This window comes from Uncinocarpus reesii, genomic scaffold (genome assembly GCF_000003515.1).
Source record: "Uncinocarpus reesii 1704 scaffold_1 genomic scaffold, whole genome shotgun sequence".
In the NCBI taxonomy this organism is placed as follows: Eukaryota; Fungi; Ascomycota; class Eurotiomycetes; order Onygenales; family Onygenaceae; genus Uncinocarpus; species Uncinocarpus reesii.
The window spans coordinates 2,097,749-2,111,584 of NW_003052500.1; the positions used below are offsets into that span (position 1 = coordinate 2,097,749).

General features: G+C 49.4%; 5 protein-coding genes across 5 annotated transcripts; 2 read left to right on the forward strand and 3 right to left on the reverse strand.

Moving 5' to 3' along the window:
• Positions 1-959: 959 nt before the first annotated feature.
• Positions 960-4,594, reverse strand: UREG_00891 (uncharacterized protein; the record flags this gene model as incomplete). The annotated part of the gene is made up of 2 exons (XM_002541330.1): positions 960-4,253; positions 4,304-4,594. The coding sequence occupies 2 exons, from the start codon at positions 4,592-4,594 to the stop codon at positions 960-962; spliced, it is 3,585 nt and encodes a 1,194-aa protein (XP_002541376.1).
• A 1,278-nt stretch (positions 4,595-5,872) lies between these two features.
• On the forward strand, positions 5,873-6,666 carry UREG_00892 (uncharacterized protein; the record flags this gene model as incomplete). Its single annotated transcript, XM_002541331.1, has 2 exons — positions 5,873-6,395; positions 6,458-6,666. The coding sequence occupies 2 exons, from the start codon at positions 5,873-5,875 to the stop codon at positions 6,664-6,666; spliced, it is 732 nt and encodes a 243-aa protein (XP_002541377.1).
• Positions 6,667-6,722: 56 nt separating this feature from the next.
• Positions 6,723-7,530, reverse strand: UREG_00893 (uncharacterized protein; the record flags this gene model as incomplete). Its single annotated transcript, XM_002541332.1, has 3 exons — positions 6,723-7,039; positions 7,108-7,412; positions 7,466-7,530. 3 exons carry the CDS (start codon positions 7,528-7,530, stop codon positions 6,723-6,725), a joined length of 687 nt encoding a protein of 228 aa, XP_002541378.1.
• Positions 7,531-8,076: 546 nt separating this feature from the next.
• UREG_00894 (uncharacterized protein) lies at positions 8,077-8,671 on the forward strand (the record flags this gene model as incomplete). The annotated part of the gene is made up of 2 exons (XM_002541333.1): positions 8,077-8,337; positions 8,429-8,671. The coding sequence occupies 2 exons, from the start codon at positions 8,077-8,079 to the stop codon at positions 8,669-8,671; spliced, it is 504 nt and encodes a 167-aa protein (XP_002541379.1).
• Positions 8,672-8,877: 206 nt separating this feature from the next.
• On the reverse strand, positions 8,878-13,158 carry UREG_00895 (5-oxoprolinase; the record flags this gene model as incomplete). Its single annotated transcript, XM_002541334.1, has 5 exons — positions 8,878-9,558; positions 9,631-9,812; positions 9,865-10,350; positions 10,410-13,044; positions 13,117-13,158. The coding sequence occupies 5 exons, from the start codon at positions 13,156-13,158 to the stop codon at positions 8,878-8,880; spliced, it is 4,026 nt and encodes a 1,341-aa protein (XP_002541380.1).
• Positions 13,159-13,836: the final 678 nt, after the last annotated feature.

A 13,836-nucleotide genomic window follows, 5' to 3' on the forward strand; every position in this document is an offset into this window, starting at 1 on the left:
AAACTCCAACATCGGCCCACTCTTTAGCCACGTTGGCCGTTAATGCTTCTCCTCCGGTAACTAGAAATCGGACTTTGGGCACATTCCGCGGCCGAATAAGTGAAGCGACCGTTGGGGTAAGACATAAATGTGTTATTTGGAATAGTCGAATAGCCCCTTCAATGTCTCGAAAAAGTATATCGTTCGTCGCGGAGCATAAAGTCATTCCCATTGCCCAAGAAAAAAATATTTCAAAGACAGAAACTAGTCTATGTCAGCCATGGTCTTCGTAACGTAGGAAATACCCGCACTGACCGTCGAAAGCGTGAGAGGAGCCTTGGAGCACCTTTGAACCAGGTGAAGTCGGGTAGAGTTCAGATAAAACAGCAATATTTTGCTGCATATTATCGTGGGAAATCAGAACACCCTTTGGTACGCCCGTGCTACCAGAGGTAAAAATCGCATACGCAACGGATGGCTCCCTTTCGGGCCGAGAAAGAAGAGGAGTTTTACATTCGCGCAACAGGCATCCATCGGGGTCAAGAACCACCATGTCATTTTCTAAGGTCAAGAGGGGTAAAAGATCAGTGCTGCTAATGCAAACGCGACAGTCGGCGTCGGAAATAATCTTTTGAACTCTCTGAATTGGAGTTTGAGGGGTTATTGGTACATAACCAGCTCCAGCCTTGATGATAGCGAGGATGGTGGTATAGAGTCCAAGCGATTTCTCTAGAAAAACCGAAACGAGAGATCCCGGCCCTATTCCAAAGGAGCATAGTTGCTTTGCGAGTATATCAGAGTGTTCATTCACATCGGACAGGTGAGGCTGTGGATGCTGACGACATCACTATCAAGTCAAGGTCTCGAGTACTCGACTGCGACTCTCTCAGGGTCGAGAGTGCAATACTTACGCATCGAAGTCCACTAGCTGAGATACTTGTGAGCGATATTTCTCCGATGAGCGATGATGTCGTGTGTGACTACTCAGACTCAGTGCGATCGCGTATGAAAGTGGCGGCCAGCTCCTTTATTTGGAGAAGTAATATATCGACCTGGGTCACTGGCAGAACTGATTCCTGGAAAGTAGCTTTCACGATAATAGTGTTGTCCTTTATCTCGATTTCCAAGGTTAAACAAAGCTCTAGAAAGTCCTGAGATGCTATTTGTTTGACAGTGTTCGAGGTTGCATTTTCATTGATCGTATCCTGCCACACGATCAGTGTGTCAAAAAGCGGCGTGCTTGGGTCAACACCCGATACTGCTTTGATATCACGGAGAGGTAGCAACCCGTGAATAAGAGCTTTTCTGTTGATATTGTGAATAGTGGCAAGCAAGTCCTGCACGTTCCGCAGATCCTCCATGTTAATCCGGACTGGGAGTGTACTAATGCAGGGTCCAACCATATCTTCGATGCCTTGCACAGGAATCGTGCGACCCGAGGATACAGAGCCGAAAATAATATCTGACGTACCATGATATTCTCCGAGCAAATATCCCAACGCCCCCTGGAAGACTGTCTGGCGACTGACACGAAGCTCTCGAACCACAGTGTCGAGATCGTTGATAGCAATGTTGAGTGTACGACTGATTGTAGACAATTTGCGAGGAATGTCGTTGTGGTTTTGGAAATTTGGCCATGCTAAAGGCGCAACTCCTCGAAGAAGATCACGCCAGTAATCAGCAGCATCTAACCTGTCCTGCGATTCAAGGAACCTGTAAACAAAGTTGACAAACTCCCGGTATTGTGGACGCTGTTTAGGTGGTTTCTTCTCCAGTGAAGTCTCGAGATCATGCATGATGTGTTCCCACGACCACCCATCGTAAAGAGCATGGTGGATGCAGACGAGAGCCCTTACTGAGCTGGGACAAACTTTGAGTTGGACCTGTAGAGGGCTTAACATTTGAAGAGGACTTTCAAATGCGACTCCATAGCAAAATGTGTCGTATTCAGCAAAAACAGACTCATTAAGACTTTTCCAAATAACTTGTGTATAGGTATGTCCAGGTATGTTAACTTGGACAAATCCCGATCGAAGAATCTCATTTTGTTCCGCAAGGAAGCAAAAGGCCTCGCGTATTTCGCTTAACTGTATGTTTTGGTTGAATTCTATTTCAATCCAATTTGAATACGCCTCTTTATTTTTCATAGACTCGGCGATCATAGAGACTTGCACTGGGCTGCAAGGAACCACATATTGAGGCTTTGAGGAGATCCCCATTGAAAGAAGGGCCGCAGACGTAGCGTCAACCACAGAACCCCATGAAGTGAAAATAGGGGCAGATGGAGCGGCAACATTTTCTTGAGCGAGATTTCCCTCCACAGCCTTCGCTATTTCTTGAACCGAATCAACCCTGAGAATGCTGTTAACGTCAATATTTATGCCCAGGGTCCGCAATTCGGAGGCTAGCCGTATAGCTTTAAGGGAGTCAAACCCCAGGGCGACCAAGCTTCCAGAAGAGTCAATCGGTGTGTTTAAAATGCTCCCAACACAAGCAGAAATTTTTCTTTCAGTTTCAGAGTTACGAGACGAGATATCAGGCCTTCCGAGTTCCCTTGAGTTAACATAGATGTTTTCCAGAGCCTGCCTGTCAACTTTACCAGATGGAAGCCGCGGCAATTCGTCCATATGGATAATATCGCTAGGAACCATGAATCTCGGGAGCCAGGTTTCGCAAACTCGTCGTACAGTTTCTGGGCCCAAGTTAACATCTTGTGACACGAAAGCAACAAGGATCCCGTTAATGACACATGCGACGGTGTTTCTGACGCCAGGCGCTTTAAAAATGGTGCTTTCAACTTCGCCTAGTTCCATGCGTTGCCCCCTAAGCTTTACCTGGCCAGAGGATATTCTTCCAAGACATTCAAACTCCCCGCTAGGGTGCAGGCGAGCCCTATCGCCAGTTCGATAGAGGCGGCCATAAACTTGACTTTCAATGAAGGCTTTGTGGTTTTCTTCTGGGCGGTTGAGATAACCGTTTGCAAGCTGAGGCCCCCCAATGACAAGCTCCCCAATGCAGCCAATAGGAAGAATATCCGGTTCTCCATCGACCGACTCCTGTATTGGAATGATAAAGGCAGAAACAGATCTGAAAGGAACTCCAATGTTTCCTGCGCGAGAGTCAGAGGGGAGTTTTGGAGCGACCGTGCAATGAATTGCCGTTTCCGTGGGGCCATACATGGCAAAGAGGATGCCATCATCTATGCCAGTAAAGCCGAATTCATCGATAACCCGCCTCGTTAACATTTCGCCAATCGTAAGCAAGACCCTTAGAGAAGGCACGTTGCTCTTACGACGCAGTAATTCTCCAGCAACGGTGGGCGTAAGCTCAGCACCGTCAACTTTGAGGTGGTTCATGACTCCAACCAAATCATTTAGCATCAGGCTACGCTCGCAAGCAACCAAAGTAGCGCCTCTAAACAGGGGGAAAAAGATCTCAAATACCGAAACATCAAAGGTCGGCGCGGCAAACTGAAGAAACCTTCTGAAATGTGGTATTTCATCATCATGTGCAAGAAGCGATTGTGTCACAGCACGATGAGAAAGGCCAACTCCTTTCGGTAGTCCGGTAGAGCCTGACGTATACATAATGTATGCGAGGCTTTCAGGACATATTTGCGCATCTGTTTGCGTCGCTTGAAGTACGGTGTCGTTCGAATTGTCGTCAACGGCAATGATGGTCAGAGTCTTATCGACTTGAGAGAATCTTCCCATCAAGCTTTTCACAGTGATGACAACATCTGCAGAAACATCCTTGACAATAAACGCAATGCGTTCTGAAGGGGCGTCTATATTTAAAGGGCAAACGGTGGCCCCAGCTTTCAGAATGCCCAGCCAGGAAACATACAGATCTAGGGACTGGGGAATCAGGACGGGAACGACAGGATTTGAGCTCGACCTGGTGCCTACAGCCTCTGAGATGCGCAAGGATAAGCGTAACGAGTAGGCATGAAGTTGCTCATAAGTAAGAGTATGGGTTTGCCATTCCTTGTCAAGAAACTCTAGTGCCAAATCTGGACATGGGCTTGTCTCCTTGACCATGTCATGCAAAAGCAGCGGGCCTGGAATCGATCGTGGCTCTGCATTAACGACAGATCGCTGTAAAACGGTGTTGTCGCAGGGAAGCTTGCAGGCCTTGCGGATATTGGTTTCCAGGTGGCCTCCGATCTGCAAAAGGTACTCTGCGGGAATAGAGCCTGACGATACAATAGTACCGCTGCTTTCTTCTAAGGAGCATCTTACCTGGAGGATGCAATCATGTGGGAGCTCAGTAGACTATGTTTCGAATCAGTAGAACGCAGGCATTCGTGGGGCAGAATGCTTACGCCAACGGTTGATATTCCCGTGTACCCTGTCTTGCCGGGGCTGCATGTTGTTGCTTTCTGAAGGGACCTCTGTTCCGGGCCAACCTTTATTGGCTCTCCATCGAGATTGAAAACAAGGACCTCCTCGCCCGTAAGGGCTCTCAGAACCCCAGCCCACGAATGAACTAGCACGTCCAAACTCAGGCTTGGAGTTCCACAATTCCAATCGACCTGGGTGAATCTGGGAATACACCGTTCGGCATAATCGAGCTCCGGAAATGCGGTGTACACGTCTCTAGGATGGTTGTCCATGGTTTGAAGGCGGAGGCATGACCGACGTGAAAGCGGGATTTCTCACAACCTTTTGGCAAACGAACACCGCCAACGACGGGGAGGATCCAGACAATTTGTAGGTCGCGAGGAAAAGAGAGAATCCCACCGGGCAGTCAGCCTCGCTAGGAAGAACCTTTTGAGGTAGAAAAAGTAATCATGGTGAAAAAAAATCACACAATGATGGCATCCATATTTCTCCGTGTTCGGCCTCGAGAGATAACTCCCCGCTTTCACTAGCAAGGCGAGGACAGGGGAGGAACGGGGCCCAAGGCGTTCAGAGTGCTTAGTGAAGGCGAGAACCCGGCAGACCCTCCGGCCTTGCTATTAATAATGATTGAGCATTTCACCTGTGTGCGGCAGCTCTGGTTATTGTCGTGATCGCATGGGGCGTGTGGAGCACATTGAATGGTTGTCCGTCGAGATTGCACCTGACCGAAGCAGCGGGATGGCTGGGCACCCGACACCAGCCGAAGGGGCACCACCGTGTCGTCGAGGGCTCTTCACGGTGCTTTATGGAGTCATTAATTCAAGAATATTAGTAGCACAGCAACATTGTGTTCGTGAACCAACTTGTAATGGTGCTTGGGTTGATGGGCACGGTCTTTTCGCCGAGTTGCAGAGGCCTCCTTTTGTCAAAAGTCGCTCGATTCTGGAGGTATTCAAAAAGCTAACTTGCAGTTATAGATGACTTTGATCTGATGTGCAGAGTACAGTAAACCCACTCTGAACAGAATGAAAGGGCCACAGATGCGAGTTGAATGAGTAAAGTCAGCTCAAGGACAAAGAAGCTAAAAAAAACACTTGTTTCTAGTTATGTTAGTTAGTTAGTTAATCCCGAGCCATCCTCAAGCAATATCAATCTCAAATGGAGGTATTAATTCTTATGGGCAAAAAATAGCAGTAAGAAAATACATATCACAGCCGATCCTTGCAGGATTGGCCCCTTGTTCAAAATTGGTCAGCTTGTGATCTAGTTACAGTGTAAGAATCGGACCAGCACCTGGGAAGCCCGGGATGCTCGCTTGTATGACGTCGCTTGGAGGTTTGTGCTTCAGAGACAGCCCGGATATCCAAACACCGAGACAGATATCTCTCAGCCATTATTAATCGTCCAATTCATAGCGGAGGAGAGAAAAGACGCCGTCAATAGTATTTAATAACTGTCTGCATGCCCCGTTGAAGCAATCATCACAAGATTCAAAACACACCTACTTTCATCTAGCCTTGAGAAGCAACGCAGAATTATATATAGCAATCATGTCTTGCTCAGATCCCATAGCAGAATACGGCTTCTCCGCCGTCGAAGCATCAGCAACAAAGCTCCTATCCTCGTCTGCTCCTTCGCATCCCGCCGCATTCATCCCCCTTTCCGAAACACCTATCCCTGACACGCCCCTGGCGGCACGCATCAACACCTACGCCAAATCCAAGCTGCCGGAACCAACATACAATCATTCCCTGCGTGTATATCACTTCGGCTTGGCCATAAAGAGATATCGCTTTCCAGAATGGAAGTTTACAGATGAAACATATTTCCTGGCCTGTCTTCTGCACGACATCGGCACGACGGATGAGAATCTGAACGGGACGAAGATGAGCTTTGAATTCTATGGCGGGTTTCTGGCGTTGGATGTTTTGCAAACGGATGGAGATGGAGAGGCGGTGGCGTCTAGGGATCAAGCGGAAAGCGTGGCGGAAGCGATTATTAGGCATCAAGATCTATGTGAGGTTGGGACCATCACTGCTGTGGGACAGTTGCTGCAGTTGGCCACTATTTTTGGTTAGTTTGGGTCGTTCCCTATGCACGGCTGTGCGAACACGCTACTAATGGATCCTATTTAGATAACACGGGTGCATATCCAGACCTGGTGCACCGATCTACTATCGAAGATGTATCCAAGCGATTTCCGCGTCTTGCCTGGAGCCAGTGCTTCGCATCAACCATTCGGCGGGAAAACGATCGAAAACCCTGGGCGCATACCACAGCTTTGGGCGTGGAGGAGTTTCCTTCCAAGGTACTGGGGAACAAACTCATGGCACCTTATGAATAGGTTGGACACGAGAATCCTATTTGTATAGCTCACTCACAATTCAATTATTTCTGGATTTAGCGTAATACTTTTTGTTCCAGCTCTTCCCATTTCAATAATTCAGCCTCAATGTGCCGGTTTCGCTTGCGAATGACTTCGCGGGTGCCGGCTTCGCTGCCTTGATGTGCCATAATACACTGTGATCTCCAAAACCCATACTCGGGCCGAAATGCCGGCGGGCCAGAGTCAACGGATTCCGCCACATAGATATCGTAATTACACAGCTGCCATATGCGGAGCTGCAATGCAAAGCCCTGGTTGGGCTTGATGATCGGTCTAGATTCTCGAGCCATGGCAAGCGCATCGAAGTAGGATAGAGCACGGTATCTCATTACTTGCCCGCCACACTAAAAGTTAGCATGACCCCATTAATAACTCGGCATTTTTTGGCTTAGTACTCACAATATGCGACAATAATCGCCCCAGATCGTGAAATGCCCTGGATACAATGAACCAGCACGCCAACCGGCCTCTGCAAATCTGCCTGAGTGGATCCTTCTTGCAAAGCAGCATGAACCCAGTCACAAGCCTCCTTGAGATAGTGAATAATATCTTGCAAGGGATGATCGTCGATGTCAAGGTGCTTTATGGATATCATTGCTCTGGTTGCTTCGTCCCAAGCTGGCAGGTCGTGTTCGCAAGTGGCGGACAGCACATATTTGATGTTGTGAGATTCGAGTAGAGCTCGTGAACGAGCTCCAAAGCGGCTGTCCAGTGCGAATTAGCAAGTATCTATACCTCAAGAGGGAGGTGTGCTCACTCTGATATGTAAAGACCAGGGACCCCCGCAATGGGACAAAGTTCGGCTCCTTTCATACCGTCCATTTTTTAAGGATCAGTTTTGGGTATTGAACAAAGTAATAGTTGCCGCGAATCGAGCTTCTCCAGAGCCATGAGCAATTTATGTGTTTTGTCAAAGGCTGAATGCCCTATTATAGTAATCAAAAGAATGTAGTTGCCTTCTAGGCCTCGTTTATAGGCATAGCCTCGTGATATGAAGAACGCCAGGATATACCAAGAAGCATCTTGGACTTTTCCGGGCAAATCTTAGTTGGTTGTCGACCATCCTCAACCGGGATCTTGAAACATGGATTGAATTAATGTCCGTTGAAAAAAGTAGACGCGGTTGACGCTGCCAGCAAAGCAATTGTCTCTGCACCAAAGGCCTTCGGAGATAAAAGCGAGATGGGTGTTAACCCCGCGATTAGTTAGCACTTCCAAGCTCAACCTCCAGCATCACGAAGCAACTTCAGGCCTTCAGACACCGGCAATCTACTTAATTGTCAATCTATCCCGTCCCAATTTCGATCCATCAAAACAAAATCTCACTTCTGTCACTCCCGCGTTCGCCTACCTTCCCATTCCCACACCATGGCAACGCGGAAACGCTCATCCTCCCAGCAAGAGACCACACTTGGCGACCATAGCAGCGACGACCGCCATCAAAGAAAGAAGATAAAGCCCACAGGACAGTCGTCCAAATCAATTGAGCCCAAGACAGACTCAAATGGCGACCCATACTGGGAGATTTCGCGTCAAAGACGCGTAACTGTCTCGTCGTTCAAAGGCAGAACCATGATCAATGTCCGAGAGTACTACGAGAAGGGCGGGCAGGACCTGCCTGGGAAAAAGGTAAGCTTGTTGCTTTATTCCTGTGTACCAGGGCCTGCTTCTTTGGAAGGGTTTATGCTAATGGCTGATCAATTTTGCGGTGGATGTGTAGGGAATTTCTATGACTTTGGAACAGTTCAATGCCCTTGTCGCGTTGTTGCCCAACCTTGAAGAGGTGGTGAAGCAGAAAGGAGGTACAATCACTAGACCAGAGTACGGTGATGAGGGCGACAACGATGCCGACGAGGCTGACCAGGAGATGGAAGAAGAGGAGGGACAGGCGACAAAAAGAAATAAAGTCTCGCCAGAGAAGAATATTGAAGCCACGAGTGATGAGAGCGAGGAAGAAGATTGATCTTCTCCATATCCCAAAACCTCCATATTTTTTTCGAAGCGTCGTTGATTCTGGACGTTGAATTTCCAACATTGGGCTTTACGGTGTTTATTGGGTTAAAGGGTAATAGGACAAAAGGAATTGGATCAGTGGTCATTGAAGACGGTAAACCAAGTGTATATTTACGCTTTACTTCTCCTAACACTATAGTGCAATATCTAGCCACATCACATGCTGGCTTCCTGCGTTTCAATCCGACTTGCCAGAGACCCTCCCTTCCACGCGTGTCGCGGGTCCTGATCCTTTCGGACCGCTTTCTCTGATCCAGCTTTCCCCCATCCGCCGCCTCCAGGGGTTTTCACAATGATTCTCTCTCCCGGCTGCATTTCCGCGGTATTTTTCGCGCCCAAATTTACATATCTTTCTTCCCATTTGTCCGGATCCTCTTTGCTGGCGACTTTCCGAACCCATATATTTTGACCGCATTGAGCATCTCCACCCCCGCTGAGGCCATAGGGATGGTAAACTCTTCGCTCCGAAAGAATGGATACTTGGACCGGGATTCTGAATTCAATATCTCGGATCACACCGTCGCCTCCACAGTGTTGGCCTTTTCCCCCGGATCCTGGTCTCAAGCTAAATTCCCGGAGGAGGACCGGGTATCGGCGCTCAAAGACTTCGGCGTCTGTGATGCGAGTGTTGGTCATGTGTGTGTGAACGCCTGATGTACCTTCCCAGTCGGGCCCGGCGCCGCTTCCACCTGCAATGGTTTCATAATAGCCAAATCCCTTGGTGGCTTCTCCGCCGTTGAGATTACCACCAAAACCGAACGTCAAGTTATTTGTGTCGCCTTGTGATGCTGCGCATGCTTGGAAACATTTCAGGATAACGTCTGTGACTCGTTGGCTCTGCTCAAGGACAAGCGTTAGCGCTCTGTGCTGCATGAGCGGCATATTATAGAGCAAGTGCCACAATCTTACCGTTAAAACATTGCCTCCAACAACAGCGGCCTTTCCGGAAGGCGAAAGGAATGAATTCTTCGGTATATTCACCTCAATAGGTTTTAAACAGCCTTGGTTGAGAGGTATATCCTCCGAAATCAGACACCTCAGACAATATATTATAGCAGAATAAGTAACGGCTTCGGGAGCATTGATATTTCCTTTGGCAAAGTTAACATCCATCCCGTATGGTCCACCTGGAATCTAACTTACCGTAAACCTCTGGACCAGTCCCTTCAAAATCAAATACCGCTCGGCCATCTTCGGCATCAATAGATATCTTGAGCTGGATAGGACTTCCATCGTCCATATAGTCGATGGCAGTCAGATCAGCTCCTTCAAACCTCTTGCTGACTGTTTTCAGCAGGTTACGAACGCTCAGTTCGGCGTTCTTTTGAATACTTCTCATATAGAACTGCACTACATCCTCCCCATAATCTGCAATTAAAGCAGAGATCAAACTGATTCCCTTTTGATTTGCAGCAACCTGAGCTTTAAGGTCGTTCAGGTTATCAGCGAGACATCGCGTTCCACTGCAGCCTGGATACTGTGCAGGTTCGTGATACAAAAGTTCCGTGATGCGTTCTTCGTTGAATTTGCCTTCAGATACAAGCTTTTCGGATTTGATCGCCGCCCCCTCTTGATACAATTCCCTAGAATGTGGCGGCATGGACCCTGGGAGAATACCTCCGATATCCGCTTTTATCTGGTATAAGCAAAGGAATACAAGGAAAACAAGAAGGGCTAGTTATACATACCGTGGTGAGCCCTTGAGGCAACGTAAAAGATGATCTCATCCCCGTTGAAAGCGGGCGTGATCACCGTGATATCAGGAAGATGAGTGCCTCCGAATTCCGGGTGATTGGAAACAATGACATCGCCAGGCTTCAATTTTCCTTTCCAAATATTTGCTTGCGTGCGCACACAGGTGGACATGCTTCCAAGGTGGACGGGCAGATGTGGAGCATTGGCAACAAGTCCTCCATCTGAATCAAACAAGGCACAGGAATAATCTAGCCGTTCTTTAACATTTGTGCTAACACTGGTCTTTTGCAGTGCTCTGCCCATTTGCTCTGCGATTGCCATAAACCGATGGGAAAAGACACTCAGTAGGATTGGATCCAGTTGGGTCGCACTTGATTTGGAATCGGCGCCTTCTGAGGAGCCAATGTTGATGACAACATGAGTCTTGAGAATTAAAGCAGTGGCACCAGGTGTGATCACCAGCGTTTGTGTTCCATCAGCGAGAATGGCAGGGCCGCAGACGCGGTCATTGACTTCCAGGGCTTCAAGCTTGAAAATTGGGGTTTGGCGGCGTCCTCCTTCGAAATATACCTGTTTAGTGCTATACTGCTTGGAGGAATCTACGTCCCTCGGCTTCAAGTCTTGTAACTGCTCATCCACACTCTTTCCAAGGTCATCAAAACTTTTACCAATGGCTCGAACGCGGATGTCATCAACGATGATATCCCGGTCTGGGAGGGTAAATCCAAATTCCTGTTCATGCTGTTGGATGAATGCGTCTCCATACGCCCAATCATCGTCTCCTTTAATATCCTTTTGATCTGGTTTGATAATCATCAATGCTGACTCAGTTCCTCTGTATCGCATATTCAAGTACTCTTCAAAGACAATCGATTCGTCTTTGAAGCCTTGATCCTTCAGTCTTTCAACAGCTTTCTTTTTCAATTCGCCCATCTTGCCCCTAAGCTCCTTTCGCACGGTTTCATCATCGGACCATACTTTGGATTCTGGAACCTGACTCTCGTCCACAACATCGGCTAGGGCCATGCCGTATGCCGACAAAACTGACGAGTAACGATGCACCAAAATTTGCTTGATGCCGAGACTGTTCGCAATGGCAACCGCATGTTGGCCGCCTGCGCCACCAAATGTTGCAAGGCGATGCTTTGAAGCATCGTGCCCTTTAGCCTCTGTGAGCGACCGAATGGGCCGCGCCATTGTTTCGTTGGCAACTTTGATAAAGCCGTATGCTACCTCATCCGGGGTCATTTTTGTCCCAGAGGCTTCAGCATTGATTTTGGCCGTGATCTCTTCAAATAGTTGCCTGCTAACTTCCTCATCGAGACCTTCGTTCTCATTCTTGCCGAAGATTTTTGGGAAGAAATCTGGTAGCAACCGGCCAAGGAACAGATTCGCATCCGTGACCGTCAGCGGACCTCCTTTTCTATAGCAGGCAGGGCCTGGATGTGCGCCGGCAGATTCTGGACCGACGACGAATAGTCCGTTGCGATAAAAGAGGCGTGAACCTCCTCCGGCGGCAACAGTGTTGATATCCAGCTGGGGAGACTGTATTGTGACCCCTGCAGTGGTGGTTTCAAAGACATGTTCATATCGACCGGAACCATAGCGGCTGACGTCGGTACTTGTACCGCCCATGTCAAACCCGATGACTGGAATGTCGGTTTTCGGATCATAGCTGGTCAGCGCATAACCTACTACTCCACCAGCGGGGCCTGACAAGATCGCACGTAAACCCGAAAACTCGCTTACGTCGACCAGGCCGCCATCAGACTGCATGAATTCGCAGCGGGCTGCTTCAGATGCCGAGCTTTCCTTGACACTCTGGACACCTAACCCACCGGCAAAGCCCGCTTGAAAACTTGAGATATATTTTTTGATCGTGGGCGTCAGGTAGGCATCGGCACACGCAGAGGTAGCTCGAGGAACCAATTTGATCATGGGCATCAATTCATGACTTAAACTGACATGAGTGAATCCAATTTCCCTGGCGACCTTGCCCACAAGAGCTTCATGGTCTGGGAAGGTATAGCCGTGAATTAAACACACGGCAATGCTCCTAAAGCCATCGCGGTAGAGGCCCTGAAGCTGCTTCCTTACGGTGTCTTCGGAAGGCCTCTGTAGAATCCTGACTGCTTCTGAGGATAAGCCACGCACGATTTCGGCCCCGTCAGGAGCCTGGTCCCGCGGAACGGCAGCGGTTGTATGCCTGGTGGGATCCTCTGTGTAGTCTTCCAGCGTCACTCTTTCGTCAATCTCAATCACCTTTTCGTAGAGCACATCCGGCCGCCGGATGGCCAGGTCAAAGATCTTGGGCCGTGACTGGTTTCCAATCTGAAGACAGTCCTTGAATCCTTTGGTGACGACCACGGCCATGCGCTCACCCTTTCGCTCCAGGAGAGCATTGGTGGCGACGGTTGTTCCCATGCGGATGCTTTCGATCTTGGACGTATCGATTGGCTCGCCGCGGGGGATTTCCCGGCGCTCGAACTTGGAGAGCAGGCGGCGGATGCCCTCGAGCGGCGCATCGGCATAGTTGGACGGATCTTCAGAGAGCAGCTTGATGATGATATCGTCTTCCATGCGCCCGGTGCCGGGATTGCCTACACAATCCGTGAAGGTGCCGCCTCGCTACGCATTCTCAGCATCAGAGGGAGATGATCACTGCAGGCCATTGAAACAACAGAGAGAAAGGCCACTCACGTCGATGGCGATGCGGATGCCATTTCCTTGCCTTGGAGCCATGGGGGGCGAGGGAGGATGAAACAGAGAAGCCGATCACAGCAAAGGGAGCATTCTGCTTGATGGACATCGAAACTGGCGGGACTGTAGAGGAGATGAACAGGACGGCGATGCGAGGAGGGGCGTGTTGGCGATGCTGCATCTTCCCCACCCCCAGCACCGTCCAACATCCGGGCTGCCGGCCGCTGGCTACGGGCGTGAAGGCAGAGCAGACGGCAGGGTGGATAGTGATTTCAAAGCAATTGTATTCCTCGTCCTTCGCTGGGCTTCCATCCGGCATCCCTAACTAGTCAACTACACGCCTCTATGAGTGACTATCTACAACATCCCAACACGGCCCCAAGCACACTGCGTCCGGCCCGGCATCGACCGCCATGGTGTGTCTCCCTGGAGGACTCTCGTCCCATCCTGTCCCCAGAGCACGACGAGGGCATCCTGGCGGGTTGGACGCTGCGATGCCCGGTCACTCGAAGCTGTGCGTGTCTGCTTGGCGCTCGCCCTCCACCATCCCTTCATGAAGCTAGTTAACTAACTAGTTAGCTAGTCACCGACTAAACTAGTCGCCTCGCTCCCCCGGCTGCAAGGGATTCTTCGAGACCAGAGCAGCGACCTCTCGACTTTGCCTCTGCAGGTCCCGTTCGCTTCCAACCACAGAGAGTCTGCCGTCATCGCATCGAAGTG